Source organism: Sminthopsis crassicaudata, chromosome 3, assembly GCF_048593235.1.
Source record: "Sminthopsis crassicaudata isolate SCR6 chromosome 3, ASM4859323v1, whole genome shotgun sequence".
Taxonomy (NCBI): Eukaryota; Metazoa; Chordata; class Mammalia; order Dasyuromorphia; family Dasyuridae; genus Sminthopsis; species Sminthopsis crassicaudata.
This window is the reverse complement of record NC_133619.1, coordinates 332255650-332271154: the sequence shown is the minus strand read 5'-3', so window position 1 is coordinate 332271154 and position 15505 is coordinate 332255650. Positions and strand designations below refer to the sequence as shown.

The 15505-nt window shown below is 38.6% G+C and overlaps 1 protein-coding gene and 1 long non-coding RNA gene across 11 annotated transcripts in view; one reads left to right on the top strand and one right to left on the bottom strand.

The window, feature by feature from the left end:
• MYLK (myosin light chain kinase) overlaps positions 1-5681 on the top strand; it is a 424364-nt gene extending 418683 nt beyond the window's left edge. For 8 of the 10 annotated variants that reach the window (XM_074301410.1, XM_074301411.1, XM_074301413.1 and 5 more), the window contains 2 exons: positions 1063-1194; positions 3125-5681. In XM_074301410.1, coding sequence (XP_074157511.1) covers positions 1063-1194; positions 3125-3387 — 395 coding nt within the window. In that variant the 3' untranslated portion in view covers positions 3388-5681. The remainder of the gene's footprint in view (positions 1-1062; positions 1195-3124) is intronic. The other 2 variants (XM_074301415.1, XM_074301418.1) reach the window with 1 other exon arrangement.
• On the bottom strand, positions 1189-15478 carry LOC141561595 (uncharacterized). The gene is made up of 3 exons (XR_012488090.1): positions 14911-15478; positions 3090-10235; positions 1189-2753 (listed from the first exon to the last, which is right to left on the bottom strand). It is a non-coding gene; the product is annotated as an uncharacterized LOC141561595 (long non-coding RNA).
• Between the last annotated feature and the right edge of the window lie 27 nt (positions 15479-15505).

The following is a 15505-nucleotide window of genomic DNA, read 5'->3' as shown; positions in this document are numbered from 1 at the left end:
TACCTTTGGGATTGGGTCTCTTAGATTTGGGATAATCAGCATCATCATTTACATAGCAAAGTATTTTACCTGGGTTATCTCATTTAATCTTTGTAACTATGCTATAAGGTAGGTGCTGTTATCTTTCCTATTTTATGAGTGAGGAAATTGAGGCTGAAAAGGTTAAGGACTTGCTTAGGATTACAAAGCTACTGAATCTCTGAGGCAGGATTCAAACTTAATCTTCCCAACCACAAACCCATGTCAAGCCTTACTTCACTAAGACCATTCTTGACATAGAGATGGTGGAGGTATATACTCCTTCCATTGAGTAAGGCTTAAAAACTAGGTTCTGGGCCTGGGTCTGACCTTTTGGCAAATCACTTCCTTGATCTGGCCCTGAATTTCTTCATGTGAAAAATGGAGGTCATAATGCTCCTCAGTTACCTCCCAAGTTTACAGTAAGGCTTTGCAAACAGTTATTTTTTCTATTCAAACCTTAAATTTATGTTTATAGTGAGAGAAGGGAATGAAAAGTACTAGAAAGTTTCAAATGCAGCTAGAATTTAGTTCTTGCTCAAGGGTCAGGAGGCAAGCTGAACTTCTAGAAGAAGGCAAAGGGCTGTCTAAATGTCTAAAATGTCCTAGGAAGCTAAAAGGTCTTCTTTTTCCATAGAAATAATATGAAAGATATCTGTCAAGTAGGCCACTCCCATGCCTGATATCTACCCCCCCCAAAAAAAAATAATGCCAGCTGTGCAAAAAGCATAAAGCAGATGTTTCTTTTTTTAAAAAGAGAATTTCTTTTTTAATGCAATGGCATTAACAGTGGTGGGGAGGGAGGCCTGAAGCTGCCCTCAGCCCTGATTTGGGCATCTTCCAGGAGCCATTGGCAGCATGCCCAAAAGGGCCGGGGGCAGGCCTGCCCATGACTCAGTTCTCTATGTTTGAAGAGTTTTGTTCATTTACAGTGTGTGTGGGGGTGAGGGGGATTTAAAAAAAAAAAAAAAGTGTTAGGGCTGTGGGGGAGCTGAGCATCTTCTCGCCTCCAAAGTTACAGCCCACTGTCCTTTGCTCCCACAGAAGATGTCTCCCAAGCTTTCCTTGAGGCAGTTGCTGAAGAGAAGCCCCACGTCAAGCCTTACTTCACTAAGACCATTCTTGACATAGAGGTGGTGGAGGGAAGCGCTGCTAGATTTGACTGCAAGATAGAAGGTAAGTTGCCAGCGGCCTTCTCTTGGCTCCACATTGATTTCACAGGTCCCCATCAGTTTTGAGAAAGAGCAGAACATTCACTACATTCCACTGAGGAAATCATCTCTTTATATGAGGCAGCTGCTGAAGAGAAGTCCTTGGTATAATGAGTTCTCAAATGAAAATATTAGAAGTAAGTGACTTGCCCAAGCCCATACAATCAGTATGTTTGAACCCAGATTCTAAATCCAGCATTAAATCAATTGAGAAGGGTTTATTAAGTACCTCCTATATGGTAGCCACTGAGTTAGATGCTAGGGATATTAGTACAATGAATGAAGCAATGTCAATCTAGAAGCTTATGTTTTATCCATTGTACCACACACTGCTTCTCCTACGAAATATTCATAAAATAATATAAGTTGATTTTTGTAAGTCCTGAGCAGCTGGGGACATGGATTCCTGGGTAGTTCTTGATGAGCTGAGAAACTGTTTAATAGGACAATGATGCAATGCTTATGGGAATCCTAAACATTGTCCCAAAGAGATAGTAGACTAACAGATTGAAAAAAGTTGTGGAATTGGTAAAAATGGAGAGAAAAGGATGATAATTTCAAAAGTGGAGGTCTTGGACTGACATCCTGAATTAGATCATCTGGGACTAGGAAGGCAAGCTCTCATCAGAGCCAGGAATACCTGGATTCGGAACTCACCTCTGCACACTTGCCATGTGATCAAAAGCAAGCCTTTTAACTTATCAGTATTCCAGTTCTGTAAATTACAAACAAGTTGTCATTATGATTGTCATTTATAGTTGACAAACAATTCACATTGACAGAGGGTATTTTCTGCTGTGGGACTTCTCCAAATCAATAAAATCACAATGCTTTAAAAAAATTTTTTTTTATATATATAAATGATTGATCCGCCTTCTGGTAGTGGCTGTGTGTAGGAGAATGCAATCATATTAAATCTGAACTGATAAACAAGGACAGAATGCTCCTCGGAATGAATGTTAGGATTCTTAAGTTCTTAAATGTGATTCTTATTCTGCATTGGGGCCAAATATTTTTATGTAAGAACATATCTCCAAAATTAAAATCACTTTCCAAACAGCATCTCATTTTATCTTCTCAACAACTCTGGAAATACTTATCTGTAAAATCTGTCAATATAGATACTTATCTGTAAAATGACACTATAGATAGAGCATTGGCCTGGAATCAGGAGGGTCTGAGTTCATATTTGGCCTTAAGACATTTGCTTCTTACTGTGTGACCCTGAGCCAGTCATTTAACCCCAATTGCCTCAAAAAATAAACAAACACACACTCATCAGATGAATAAACTGAGGTAGGTAGCATTTAGTAATGTGTATGAGTCCAGATTTAAATTCAGGTCTTCTTGACTCCAAGCCCAGCACTTCATATAACTAGATTTTTCTTTTCATACCCATTATCCATGTTGACATTATCAATCTCTCTAGTCATTCTTACTACCAAATTGCAATTTGTAGCTCAGGTACTTCCTCTGGCTTGCACATGTGGCCTTGGTCAAGTTCTTGCGCCTCAATTTCCTCATCTGTAAAATGGGAGAAGGGAACAGATTCACTTTGGAGTTTTGAGAAATACCACAAGCCATGTGTGTATAAAAATTGGTGACATGCGATCCTGAGACTTGATGTTGGCCATCCCTGGCCTGGAATGAGGCACAGAGTGAGCCTGATGGGAAAATGACTACCCGTCTAGCTTCTCTTTTTGGTCTGAGCTAATCCCATAACGTGTTTCTGTTGAAGCATAAATAAGTATCTAAATGTTTCCCTAAAGGCAAATGGAATATTTTTGCCCTTTACCCTTTTATTTAGTTATCTGGAGTTGACCACATATGTACTGGGGCCAAGGTGGGAGATTCACTTACTGCATTCAGTGTTCTTTCCTCTGTGTGTGCTGCAGGGTATCCAGACCCTGAGGTCGTCTGGTTCAAAGATGACCAGTCCATCAGGGAATCTCGCCATTTCCAGATCGACTACGATGAGGACGGGAACTGCTCTTTAATTATAGCTGATGTTTGTGGGGATGATGATGCCAAATACACCTGCAAAGCTGTCAACAGCCTGGGAGAAGCCACCTGCACTGCTGAGCTCATTGTGGAAACCATGGGGAAAGAAGGAGAAGGGGAAGGAGAGGGTGAAGAGGAGGAAGAAGAGGAAGAGTAACAGAAGGCTACCAAGAAAGAGCCTTTTCCAAATTCTATTATAAAGACTTTCTGTAAAGTTCAGGAAAAAAGAAAAACCAAAATATTCAAACCACCTAGTGTGATAGATTATATATTTAGGTCATTTGGGGGTTGATTCTTCAGCATGATCAGTTGATACCTCTCAGCTTTATTTATGGGCATTAATCTGAATTAGCAGGCACCTTAACATGCCAAAATGGCTAGTTTTAGAGTAGAAAAGCCATCTAATCATCTGCCTGACCAATTTGGTTTTTTATTTAATTTTTTTTCAATTAACCTTTTTTTTTTTTTGTCTCTGACCTCCCCTCCCATCGAAGGAACAATAACAAAATACCTTATAACCAATATGTGTAGTTATGCAAAATAAATTCCCATATTGGCAATATCTAAAACATATACAGAATGTTCCCAAAGTCTTGGTGCGGTTTTAAGTTGTAGATGAGACTTTGGAGACAAACCTGTATGTCTCATTCAGGATGCCCAAATCTGTCACTGTTCTGTCAGGAGGTGGACAGCATGCTTTATCACTGGACCTGTGAAATCATGTTTTGATCACTTATTTTTCTAGGGAAAAGAATGAAAAACTACTTACCTAAACTGTGTATCTCTAAAATATACACACACACCTCCTTCCCACCTTGAGATTTTTTATGACAACTCAGATTGTAACCTGGGTCCTGACCAAGACCATGGCTTCTAAAGTGGCTTCTAAGGTTTTTGAGGTTTCTTCATGGCATGACACCATGACATCAGGAGCAGTAGACCAGATTTCTTGTCTATTAATGCAGCCCTTTGTTTTGGAACCAATAGAGAACTCTTTTAAAATTTGAGATAAATGTTATTTGTATGTGTGCTACTGCACCTGGGACCTTTAATTCTTCTTCATTTCTTTTCCAAGTTCCTTAGAATACAAACTCAATAAGTGTTTTATTTAGTCCTGAGATCAGTACCTACAACTTCACTTCCCTCTAGATAGTATCTTGCCTTACTTGGAAAAATACAATGTCATTTCATCCTATCAAGTGGGGAAAAAACCTTTTTCTTTCCTTACAAGTGTCTAGTAGCTTCATTTATTATTGCAGTAAGTAAGCATAACTTAAGGAGGAGGAAAATAAAATGCTGGCCAAGAATCTCTTCATACATAAGGAGTCAAGTATGTGCTATTTGCCAGTTATCAGTCGGGCACATATAAAGATTTTTGCACTGGAATGTTTAAAAATCAGTTTGGTAAAAAAGTTGTTTTCTATCATCATTATTATTTATTTGGCCACTATGAAACAGTTCTCAACTGATGACTTAGCTGTAGACCATCATGTACTTTGAAATCACCTTCAAAAGTAGTCTTAGAGTTGAATTATTATTTTATTCCAAACACTTTCCAAAGAAGCTTGTGTACCTTATATGTTCCACAATGTTTTTCATCTTGAATGTGCAACTAAACCTGCCCCCCCCCAAAAAAAAACCAACACAACCCTGTGATTTCTCCTCAGATCTGATAATCTCAGACTTTGTATCTTTAAATCTTTGATTCTAAACCTTTTATTTTTTTCACATCCTAGCTAGCACTTAGCTATTTCTTGTTCAAGGATAATAAAGATGTCTTGGCTGATGGGCAAAATGCATTTTGTGTGTATAGCATTCCAAATATACATATATGTGTATATATCTATATAGATATATACATGTGCATGTATATATCTATATAGATATAATACACATATATAGGTTTTTCCCCCTTTTCCACTATTTGTAATATGCAGCAATTTAAAATATCAGTGGAAAAGGTTAGTTCTTAAAAGTTTCTCAATGAATGATCCGTGCAATCCTACACAGTAATTTTAGGATGTTTGATAGTATCTAGTTTTATGTCTCTTACAATTTTATGTTTTATGTTTTAATTAACTTTGTATCTGCTTTGCTCTTTGCTGCTAGGTTCAAATTGCCAGTGTCTTATTTCTTTTTAACAGATAAAAGAATGTTTGTTTTCATAGCCACAGTATTCCCACAGTCCATTATAAAGAAGGGTTTTCAATTTGATTTAGTGCATTCAGAGCTTTTCTCACCATTTTAAAATGTGTTTAGATAATAACAATGTGTGTGTGCCTGTGTGTGTATGTGTGTGTGTGTGTGTGTTTGGGGTTTTTTTTTTTTTAATACCTTCTTGAAATTATGCTAATGTTTTCCCCAGTTTGTTATACCATCAAAATGGTAAGAAATGAGAACACTACAGCTGTAGTTAACTCACAATTTTTAAATAAAGAATACCACAAAGCATGCTAATTGTATAATTCTTTGCACAATTCCATTTGTTTACATGCCACAAATTTTGTTGTACAAATAAACTTCAGTATTAGAATCGAAACTATGTTGCACAAATGTGAATAGTCTTCCAAAAAATGGTTTGCAACAGATAGTGTGATATTGTGTCAGTACTGCCTTAGGCCAACTTCTTTTAAATACTAGTTAGTTACAATTCCATTTTGTTGTGTTCCCTGTGATCCCCTTTCAGGATTTCTTGGTAAAATTACTGGAATAATTTGTCATTTCTTTCTCCAGCTCATTTTACAGATGAGGAAACTTGCCTCATCTGAGGTTAAATAAAGTCACACAGCTAATAGTAGCTTACCCAGTGACTTACCCAGAGTCACACAGCTAGAATGTGTTTGAGACCAGATTTTGTGAAATATAAAACGTTCAATTATATAAATATAAAAGTTTCTAGGTAATTAATCATTTTGTTCATCATCATCCTAACATACAATTCTCCAATGCCAAGGATCCCATGAAACTCACTCAAAGCCCTGCAAAGAAAAAAAATCCCTTTTTACCCAAGAAAGTTTTATGTGGCCCCATCTTGAATATGAGCTATTTCTGGCAGCACTTGTCCAAGTGCAGCACAAAATGTGCATATTTTTTTCTTTTTCTTTTCCCTGAGGCTGGGGTTAAGTGACTTGCCCAAGGTCACACAGCTAGGAAGTGTTAAGTGTCTGAGAGCAGATTTGAACTCGGGTCCTCCTGAATTCAAGGCTGGTGCTCTATCCACTGCACCACCTAGCTGCCCCCGCATATTATTTTCAGAACTAAATCTGAGTTGACGTTGTGTGATGCAACATGGACAAATGCTGCCAGAAACACTTTGGATTCATTACACTCTTAATTTTGAATTAAATTTTTGGTCATTGTCTTCAGAAACCTGTTGCCAAATTTTTCATACCCCCATGAGAGATCACAGCCCACAGTTTAAAAGTTTTGATCTTGACAAAGGGGGAAAACCATTTTTACCCAGACCTGTTTGACTAAAACACAATAGGCCAAAATCCATCAATTCACCTAAACTAAAATTTCTTTTAATCTTTTCTACACATCTTGAATTTTTTCCAGTACAATGCATATGCCCAAGATTTCATCTCTTTCATCAGCCCTTGCCTGCCCTTTAAAAGCTGATTGAATAATCTTCAATGGAGGAGGAAATAGAAGGGGGGAAACCTTGGGCCTAATTCATTAAATTGGTTATTAATAAAAGAGAGAAATAATCATTTCACTCATTTGAACTGAAGTTCTCCTGACTCCAGAGCTGGTGCTCTCCACTGTGCCACCTAGATGCTCCTATATTTGTAAGCCCATCCAAACATTGTCTTGTATCTTTTCAAAAGGTGATTCTAGCAGCTAACAGTTGTTGTTCTGTTATTAGTGCTTTTTTTGACTCAAGATTTTCTGTCTGCATCAATCCCAAAGGTGTTTCCTCCTGATGACTAAATAAGTACCATCACTCTCAGTTTACTATTACTCTTATTGATATTTTCTTGTAAGATGTTACCAGAAAGCATAATCTGAAAGGAAGCCAATCCTTGACTAGTATTTATTTTTTAATTCCAAATTATTAAATCTAGAAATTTCTAAGTGATTAACTATGATGTCTTTAAAGAGAAAGAACTGTCTTAATTCTTTCTTAATGGAAAATAAAGACTAGTTATTTGAAAGTAGGTAAAAAGCTGCCCTCAGAGTCAGAAAGTCCTGAGTTCAAGTGTCTCCCATACTAGTTTATATGATCTTGAATAAGATCTGCATTCACAGAAAGAATGCCCTTACTAAGAATTACTCACTTGAGTAGGCCAAAAAAAGAAAACCAAAGCATTTTTATTCTATATCATTTTCTTCTAAAGTGTTAACTCACTTTTATGTATTCCAGTTTTTTGTATCTTTTGTGTTTGGTTGGTAATTTTTAACTTCAAACTTTTTCCATGTGAAGACAGGTCTTTATCACTTCAACTGCCTTATATTTGCAATCCTGCCTCCCACCCCAACCTCCTTGAAACACTCCTGAGACAATCTAAATAATCTGTATTAATAACAATGGATAATTGTAATCCACAAATAAACTCATACTTTCCCTTCTTTAAAAGTGATAGTATGAAATGAATAGTGATAAAATGAAGAGGAAATTTTCTTTCCTAAAAACAAAAGATTTTTCTGCTTTTTCTTAGCTACTTATATTGGTTTTTTTTAAATGAAACTGAGATTGTCATCTATGGTTTTGGTTGCATGATGAAAAGTGGGAGGAACTGCAATTTAATAATAAACATCTACAGGGCATTACTAAACTTTTAAAAGGAACTTAAGGGAAATCAGTTTTTCTTTTAAAGATGTACATTGAATTTTCATTAAATGTGTAGAAAATTTATGGATTTAGGATTCCAACCATTCTTACTGGATAAATCGACCACCTTCTATTGCAGGGGCAATTAGGTGGCACAATGGATAGAACAATGGACTTAGAAAGACTCATCTTTCTGAGTTCAAATCTAGACACTTACCAACTGTATGACTCTGAGCAAGTCCCTTAACACTGTGCCTCAATTTCCTCATTGATAAAAATGAATTGGAAAAGAAAATGACAAAGAGCTCCAGTATCTTTTGCCAAAAAAATCCTAAATAGCATCATGTAGAGTTGGACACAAACACCCAACGACAGTAAATTCCATGAGTGTTTAACCTGAGGTCCATTGATCCTCCAGTGAATCTATCATTACATTTCAGAGTTTATTACTTAGATATGAAAAATATATTTTTAAATTTCAATATAATTGGTTTTCTTTGCAATATTGTGTATTTTATTTTGTGTATTTATTTTTAATACATTTTATTTTCAATTCATGGAATAAAACAAACATCTCTCTAACACAGTACAATAAAAAAAAAGATGATTGCACATGAAACTGCATCTACCATGTACCAAATATGCAACAAAGTTATGTATTTTGTGCATTAAATAACATTTTTTTTCTGAGAATAAGTCCATATATTTCACATTAATCCTCAAAAAGTTTAAGAACAGTTTTTCTATCCTTTAACATTTGAAAATACTGATTCCCTGTTTCTCATCACAGAAGCAGGACAAAGTGACTGGTAATTTACGTAGCTTCCACCAAATGAACCAGTTCTTGGTTATATGAGCCAACCAGCTAAGTGGTATCCCCAACGTTTTTATTGTGGGGAACCATTCTGTTAATCATTTAAAGTCTTCACTTAACTAGTGAAAAATTAAGAGGGAAGAGGAGACTGGTATATTGGAAGATGTAACTCTACGGGTCTTTCTTATTCTTGATTTGATAATGAATTGTTGATTGCCTTCACCCTCAGGTCCACTTTGTCAATGAACAAATCCCGAGTCTCTGGTCTGGTTCTAGTTTGAGGCTGTTGGGGTTAAGTGGCTTGTCCAGGGTCACAGAGCTAGGAAGTATTAAGTGTCTGAATCTGTATTTGAATTCAAGTCCTCCTGACTCCAGGGCTGGTGCTCTATCTACTGCCTAGCAGTCCCCTGGTTCTGATTCTGTTGAAAGTTTAGTGTTGATCTGTTATATGGACCCATCTCTGATCAAATGCTCAAACAGCTAACATATGTCAACCCACCCATTGGGCAACTAATTCTCAGACCTATATCACCACACTCTTAAGGGGCAACATGGAAGACATCCTGGTACCTCATATCTGCCCCTGCCCCTGCCCCTTGGCAGTGACAGGGCAAACAAGAGTTTATTATTATTATGTTAGAGTTATAATCCCAGCCCTGAGGGCCTTGGTTCAATAGAGTCTTTGCTGTGAAAACTAGCTGGAGTCACCAAGGTATTCTGGACTATTCCTAGAATGTTCCCAATAAAACACTTAGTGCTTTTCATTAATGGCACACATCTCTTTATTCTCTTTTTAGCTTATTATCATAACTGGTCTTCTTGAAGATAGCTACCTTGTTTTCACCTTATTGCCACAGACCACTCAAACTATGGTGTCCCCCCTCTTGCCTTTTAACATTTGGATGGTGTTCCTTAAAACACAATGGTACACTTGGCTGAATTTGGTATTGAAGGCATTATAATGAGAAAAACACATTTCACTCCTTGATGCTCACTCCCTGCTACACCTGTTGTCTTGGCTGGGCAGAAGGAGTGTCGGGTTGGCTAGGCCTATCATCCAGCCTATTGTTGTTGCTCTTGGCCATGGGCACTTCTTCCCCAGCTAAGGCCCTGCTTGCACTGTCTGTCCAGAGTCCATGATGCTGAGGGCACGCACAGTTCCTGCAGGATAGTGTGGTTGCAGCATGTAGCCTCCTAGCTGCCAACAGGAGCACTGGAAGGGACTCAGGATGGCTCAGCAGGAGCAGCAGCAGCGGAAGCAGAGGTGGGGGGAGCCCAATGTGGAGGAAGACCAAAGACTCCTGGCAGCCCTGAGCTGGGGCTTCAGCCAGTGCCCTGGGGAGCAGAGGGCTTGGGAACCATAGCTGCTGATTCCATATCCAACACCACCACTTCCCACCAAGGAAGCTCAGACTGCCTGGGTAGAAGGAAAATATGAAAGTAGAGGTTCCTCTCAGAAAGCAAGTTGGATCAAGAAGGGAGGGGCCTGGCTGGGCGCCCCACTTGCCCCTTTGGGGAAATGGGTGCCAAAGGAAGCTTGGGGTAAAGTTTGGAGTTGTACATATGGGAAAAAGTCTTCACCTCTCATTGTGTCTTCTGCAACCAATAAACAATGAGTACTCAGATGCCATTATATTCACTTCTGATGTTTCACATGATATATACATACATACATACATATATATATATATATACATACATACATACATATATATATATATATATATATATTTCTTTGAGATCTCAGATGTGGAGTGTCTTTTTGCTCCTACTCTCTCTCTCCTGCTTAGTTTTTGATTTGAGTTAAAACATTCTATCCCAATATTCAGAATAAGCTATGCCTCATCCAAGAATTCCCAATCCAACTGAAGAAGCAAATCATCCTTTTCTAAAGAGCCAATACTGAGTTCTTCAGAAGCTATCAAATCATTCATTTGCTCCTTGTTTTAACCTTGTTGGGGCACATTATTTAAATTAAGAACACAGAAACAACTCAATGACAACCACAAAAGTTGAAGCAAAAGTGCAATTTCCCATGACAACAAGGAAAAACTATAGATATAAACTAAGTCGTGCACATAATAGATATGGACTAGATGATAAAATAGTTTTGTGGATTTGGAGCTAGTTGAATGACCAGCCCCACATAAATTTACTGTCATTAATTTATTATCAGTCCCTGAAATTGACTACTGATATGATTCAGTGTATACTGATGTCAGCAGGTATCTAGTAGAGGGCTTCAAGGATCTGTCCTTGGCCTTGTTTTATTCAATACGTTTTTTTAAAAAAATTAATGATTCATACAAAACTTGAGAGCAATAAAAAAGTTAAGAATCAAAAAAGTCTAAATGATAAGCTAGAACACTCAAACAACGAGCACTTATCTACTATGTGGCAGACACTGTGCTAGCCACTGAGGATACCAAAAGGAAAAAATAGTCTCTGCTCTCAAGGAGTATAATGTAGGAATTGAAGGGGGTGTGGGGGAGAACAAGATGTAGAAGTTTGTACTTTAGCTGAGTTTTGAAGAAAACTCAGAATCCTAAGATATATGAATAGATAATATATTCCTTACATAGCACATAGTCTGTGCAAAGGCATGGAGGCCAGAGATGGAGTGCCATGTTTTGGAAATGGTAAAAAAAAAAAAAAAAAAATGTCCATTTTGGCTAGACCATTATGTGTGGAAATGAGCTATATGCAGTGGGATTGGAAACATGTTGGCGCCAGGTTGTGAAGGCCTTTAAATGCTTACACATTTATATTTGATCTTGAAGAGAATAAGAAACCACTGAAGCTTTACTGAATAGAGTAGTGATATTAACAGATTTATGCTTTGATGAAATCAATTTGGCAGCTAGATATAGGATACATTGGATTGGGAGAGACTTAAGCAGAGGGACCATTAAGAAATCTATTATAATCTTACAGGGGAAAAGAGATGAGACTTGCACTATGGGGGTGGCTTTATAAATGGAGAGAAAGGAACATTTTGTAGAGGCATAAAACAGATTTGACAACCAAATGGATATGTGAGTACAAGAGAGTGAAGATTCATGAATGAAGCTAAGGATATTATTGTGCTAGAAGAAATGATCAGCAGCCTGATTTCAGAAAAGCTTGGAAAGACTTACATGAACTGATAATGAGTGAAGTGAGCAGAATTGAAAAATATTGGACAGAGTAAAAGAAGATTGACGATCATCTGTGATGAATTTGGCTCTTCTCAGCAATGGAGCAATCCAAGACAATTCCAATAGACTTGGGATAGAAAATATCATCCATAAACAGAAAAAGAATTGTGGAGACTGGATGTAGATCTAAGCACACTATTTTCACCTTTTTGTTTGTTTTTTCTTTCTCGTGGTTTTTTTCCAAAGGAAAAATTTTTCTTTTTATTCTTTTTAAAAATTTATTCTCTTTTTATCTTTAATAGTATTTTATTTTCCAAATACAAGTAAAGATAGTTTAATAGGATAGTTCTAAATACATGTAAAGATAAACACTCAACTAATATGTTTTCCTTTTAATAATAAGACAGAAGGCACAATAGTTCAAGGCAAAGGCATGTTATTGAATGGAATAGTACTGGGGAGAAAGGAACATACACACACACACACACACATAACACACACTTATTGCCCTTGCTAAATGCCAAGTACTGCACAAGTATTTCTTTGTTTGATCCTCACAACTAGGCAAGTGCTATAATTTTCTTTTTACAATTGAGGAAACTGAAGCAAAGAGGTTACATGCCTTGCCAGATATGTGTTTAAGGTCAAGATTTGAACTCAAGTATTCCAGACTCCAGGCCCAATGCTCTATCCAGTTGCTAGTAAGAAACACAACATCTCCCATATATATCTGGGCCATAGTATTCCATAAACATACAGGCTACCACAGGGAAGAGGCCTCATTTCTATTGGCTGAGGGATTAGCAGGAAACCTAAATTAGCAGGCTACTCTAGCCTTTTATAATTTTTATGGCCATTTGTCCTTAGAGCACATAAATTTATTTGCTTCCTAATTTGGGTTATAGAAATTCACACTGCTGACACAAGTCCCTCTACAGTTAAATGTAAGTTGCTAAATTTAAACTTATAGATTCTGGTTTTCCTGAAATACCCAATTCATTTTCTTCCTCGATCACCCAGAGGCAACCCTAGGGTCTCCCATCTCATAGTGTTGGGTCCTAAAATGTGTTAGGTTTGGCTTACATTCAAGATTTTTTCTAGGATCTCTTCCCTGGGGGAAACAGATAGGAAAGCTGGGAGACATTTTATAACAAGTACTATGAATGGGGATCAGCTGAATGGTACACTGGAAAGAGCTCTAGAAGTGGAGATAGGAACTCAGAGATGAGTTCAAATCGGACTTCATATACTTAGTAGCTCCATGACCTTGAACAAGTCACTCAAACCTGTTAACCTCAGTTACCTCATCTGTAAATGAGCTGAAGAAGGAAATGACAGCCATTCCAGCATTTTTGCCAAGAAAATCCCAAATGAGTTCATGAAGAGTTAGACACGACTGGAATAACAAAATTATGACTGGACCTGGAGAAACAAGACTGTTGGCTCTCAATGTATAGAGGTTAAAAAGGTAAGTAACTTTGAGACGGTGTTACATCATGTTAAGCAAGTTCAAGGATTGAGCAAAGACAGGTTGGCATGAACATGAAACACAGCTGGAAAGGAAGCAGGGAAGTAATTTACCAATTTTCTTTACCAAGAAAATCCCCAATGGAATCATGAAGAATCAGATGCGACTGAAAGGACAGAACCATAACATGGGGTCATGGTAGAAAAAGTCCTGCAGAGAGAAATCTGCAGCCTAGCCTAGAGGGAGATTAAGGGTCACTGCACCAGGCCTTCTACTTAGAGCACCCCGTGCTTTAAGTACTACCTCTAGGGCAGCTAGTAGCGTCCTAGAGAGCTGTCCAAGGGATGGAGTGAGCTTCCTGAGGCAGGTGTGTGTGTGTGTGTGTGTGTGTGTGTGTGTGTGTGTGTTTGGGGGAGGGGGGCGGCGCTCGCAAGCAAACAAATGGAGTCACAAAGAATGGGATGGGATCAAAACAGCTGAACAATAAGAATTATCAATCTGAAACTGGATTTTTAAAAACGGCAATAAAACAAGCTAGGATTAGACGATCATAGGTCTAGGACTTGGGAGATAATCTAGTTTAAACCCCTTATTTTATATATAAATAAATATATATGTATATATATATATATATATATATATATATACACACACACACACATACATATAATTTCATTATACATGTAAAATTTTTAACATTTAAAAAATTTTGAAATCCAAATTCTTTCTCTCCTTTCTTGACAATCTCTCCTTCAAGAAGACAAACATATAAGGATTATTATCCATGTGAATCCCTACAAAACATTCCTTAGCCATGTTGCAAATAAAACAAAACAAGACAACCCAAAATAATTTAAAGGCACACTTCAATCCGCACTCATCAGTTCTTTCTGGGGGTGGATGGCATTTTCCAACATGGGTGCTTTGGGACTGCATAGTGGATAATCTTAATATTGCTTAAACATTTAAAATCGGTAAAGAGATTCTGTGAAGGAGCCTTTTTTGTAAAGCCAGTATTTCCGATTCATTAATTTCCCAAATTTTCCGCGTAACTAAATATAAAAACAAACAAAAAGAACCCCGGGCATTCAATCCTACAAGTGTTAATGATAGAAGAGACAAATATAAGAGAACCAGCAAAATTCCTCCAGGAAGGCTGACCAATGGGAGAAAGGCTCTCTGCCGGGCACGAGATGTTATCTCCTAAAGAAACGCACTAGTCCTTTTTCTAATGCACTTAATAGAAAAGCAGGACGCAGCAGAAGGTGGGACGCGGGCGTCACAGCAGGTTCCGCAGGCTCTTCTGGTTTCCCCTCCCCACAGTTAACCTCAGACAAGATGTGGGCACTAGAAGCGAACAGGGATACATTCTTCTCATCCTTCCCCCAAAAGGTGGCGTCTCCATGGCCGCAAACTCAGATTAGGAGAGCAAAGCCACGCCCCCTCGCCCCACTGCCGCCCGCCCGCCCGCCCGCCCGCCCGCCTACCAGAGAAAATACGGTAACCCGGAGTTGAAGCTACGCCGAAGCCGCTCCTAGGCAATAGGCAGCCTCCTGCCTAGTCTGGGGAAAGCGGCTTTTTCTCTTCTGTGAACCCCAGGTTCCTTCACATATAAATCAGGGGATTGGTCTCGAGAGTCAAAAGGCCCCTTTCCCACTTCCTGTGGTTCTGCGGCCCTCAAGCCCTCCCCTAGTTCAGCCAAACGGACACAAAGAATAAAGCAAGAGGTTAAAGAGTATAAAGGTGCTCGCCGAAGACTTCTTGACTCTCCAAAGCAGAGACACCGCCCCGCCCAGGGGATCGACGTTAGCCAGCCTCCACAGCAAGCGCAAGGCCCGGGCGACGGGTGCCCAGCTGGGTCAGCCAGCACAGCGTCTGAGTTCTGGGGGGATGGGATTGCGTTCCCTTGCCCTCATCTAATATGGTGCGCCGGGAAGTGGAGGCTATGGCGAAGAGGGGCGGGGCGAGGGAAAAGCGGCGTTCGTCTCGATCCGAGGTGGAGCGCATAGGAGGGAAGAGCAAGGAAAGGGTCGCGCCGATCAGTTGCCCTGATCAAAGATGGCGTTCACCGCACTTTTTCTC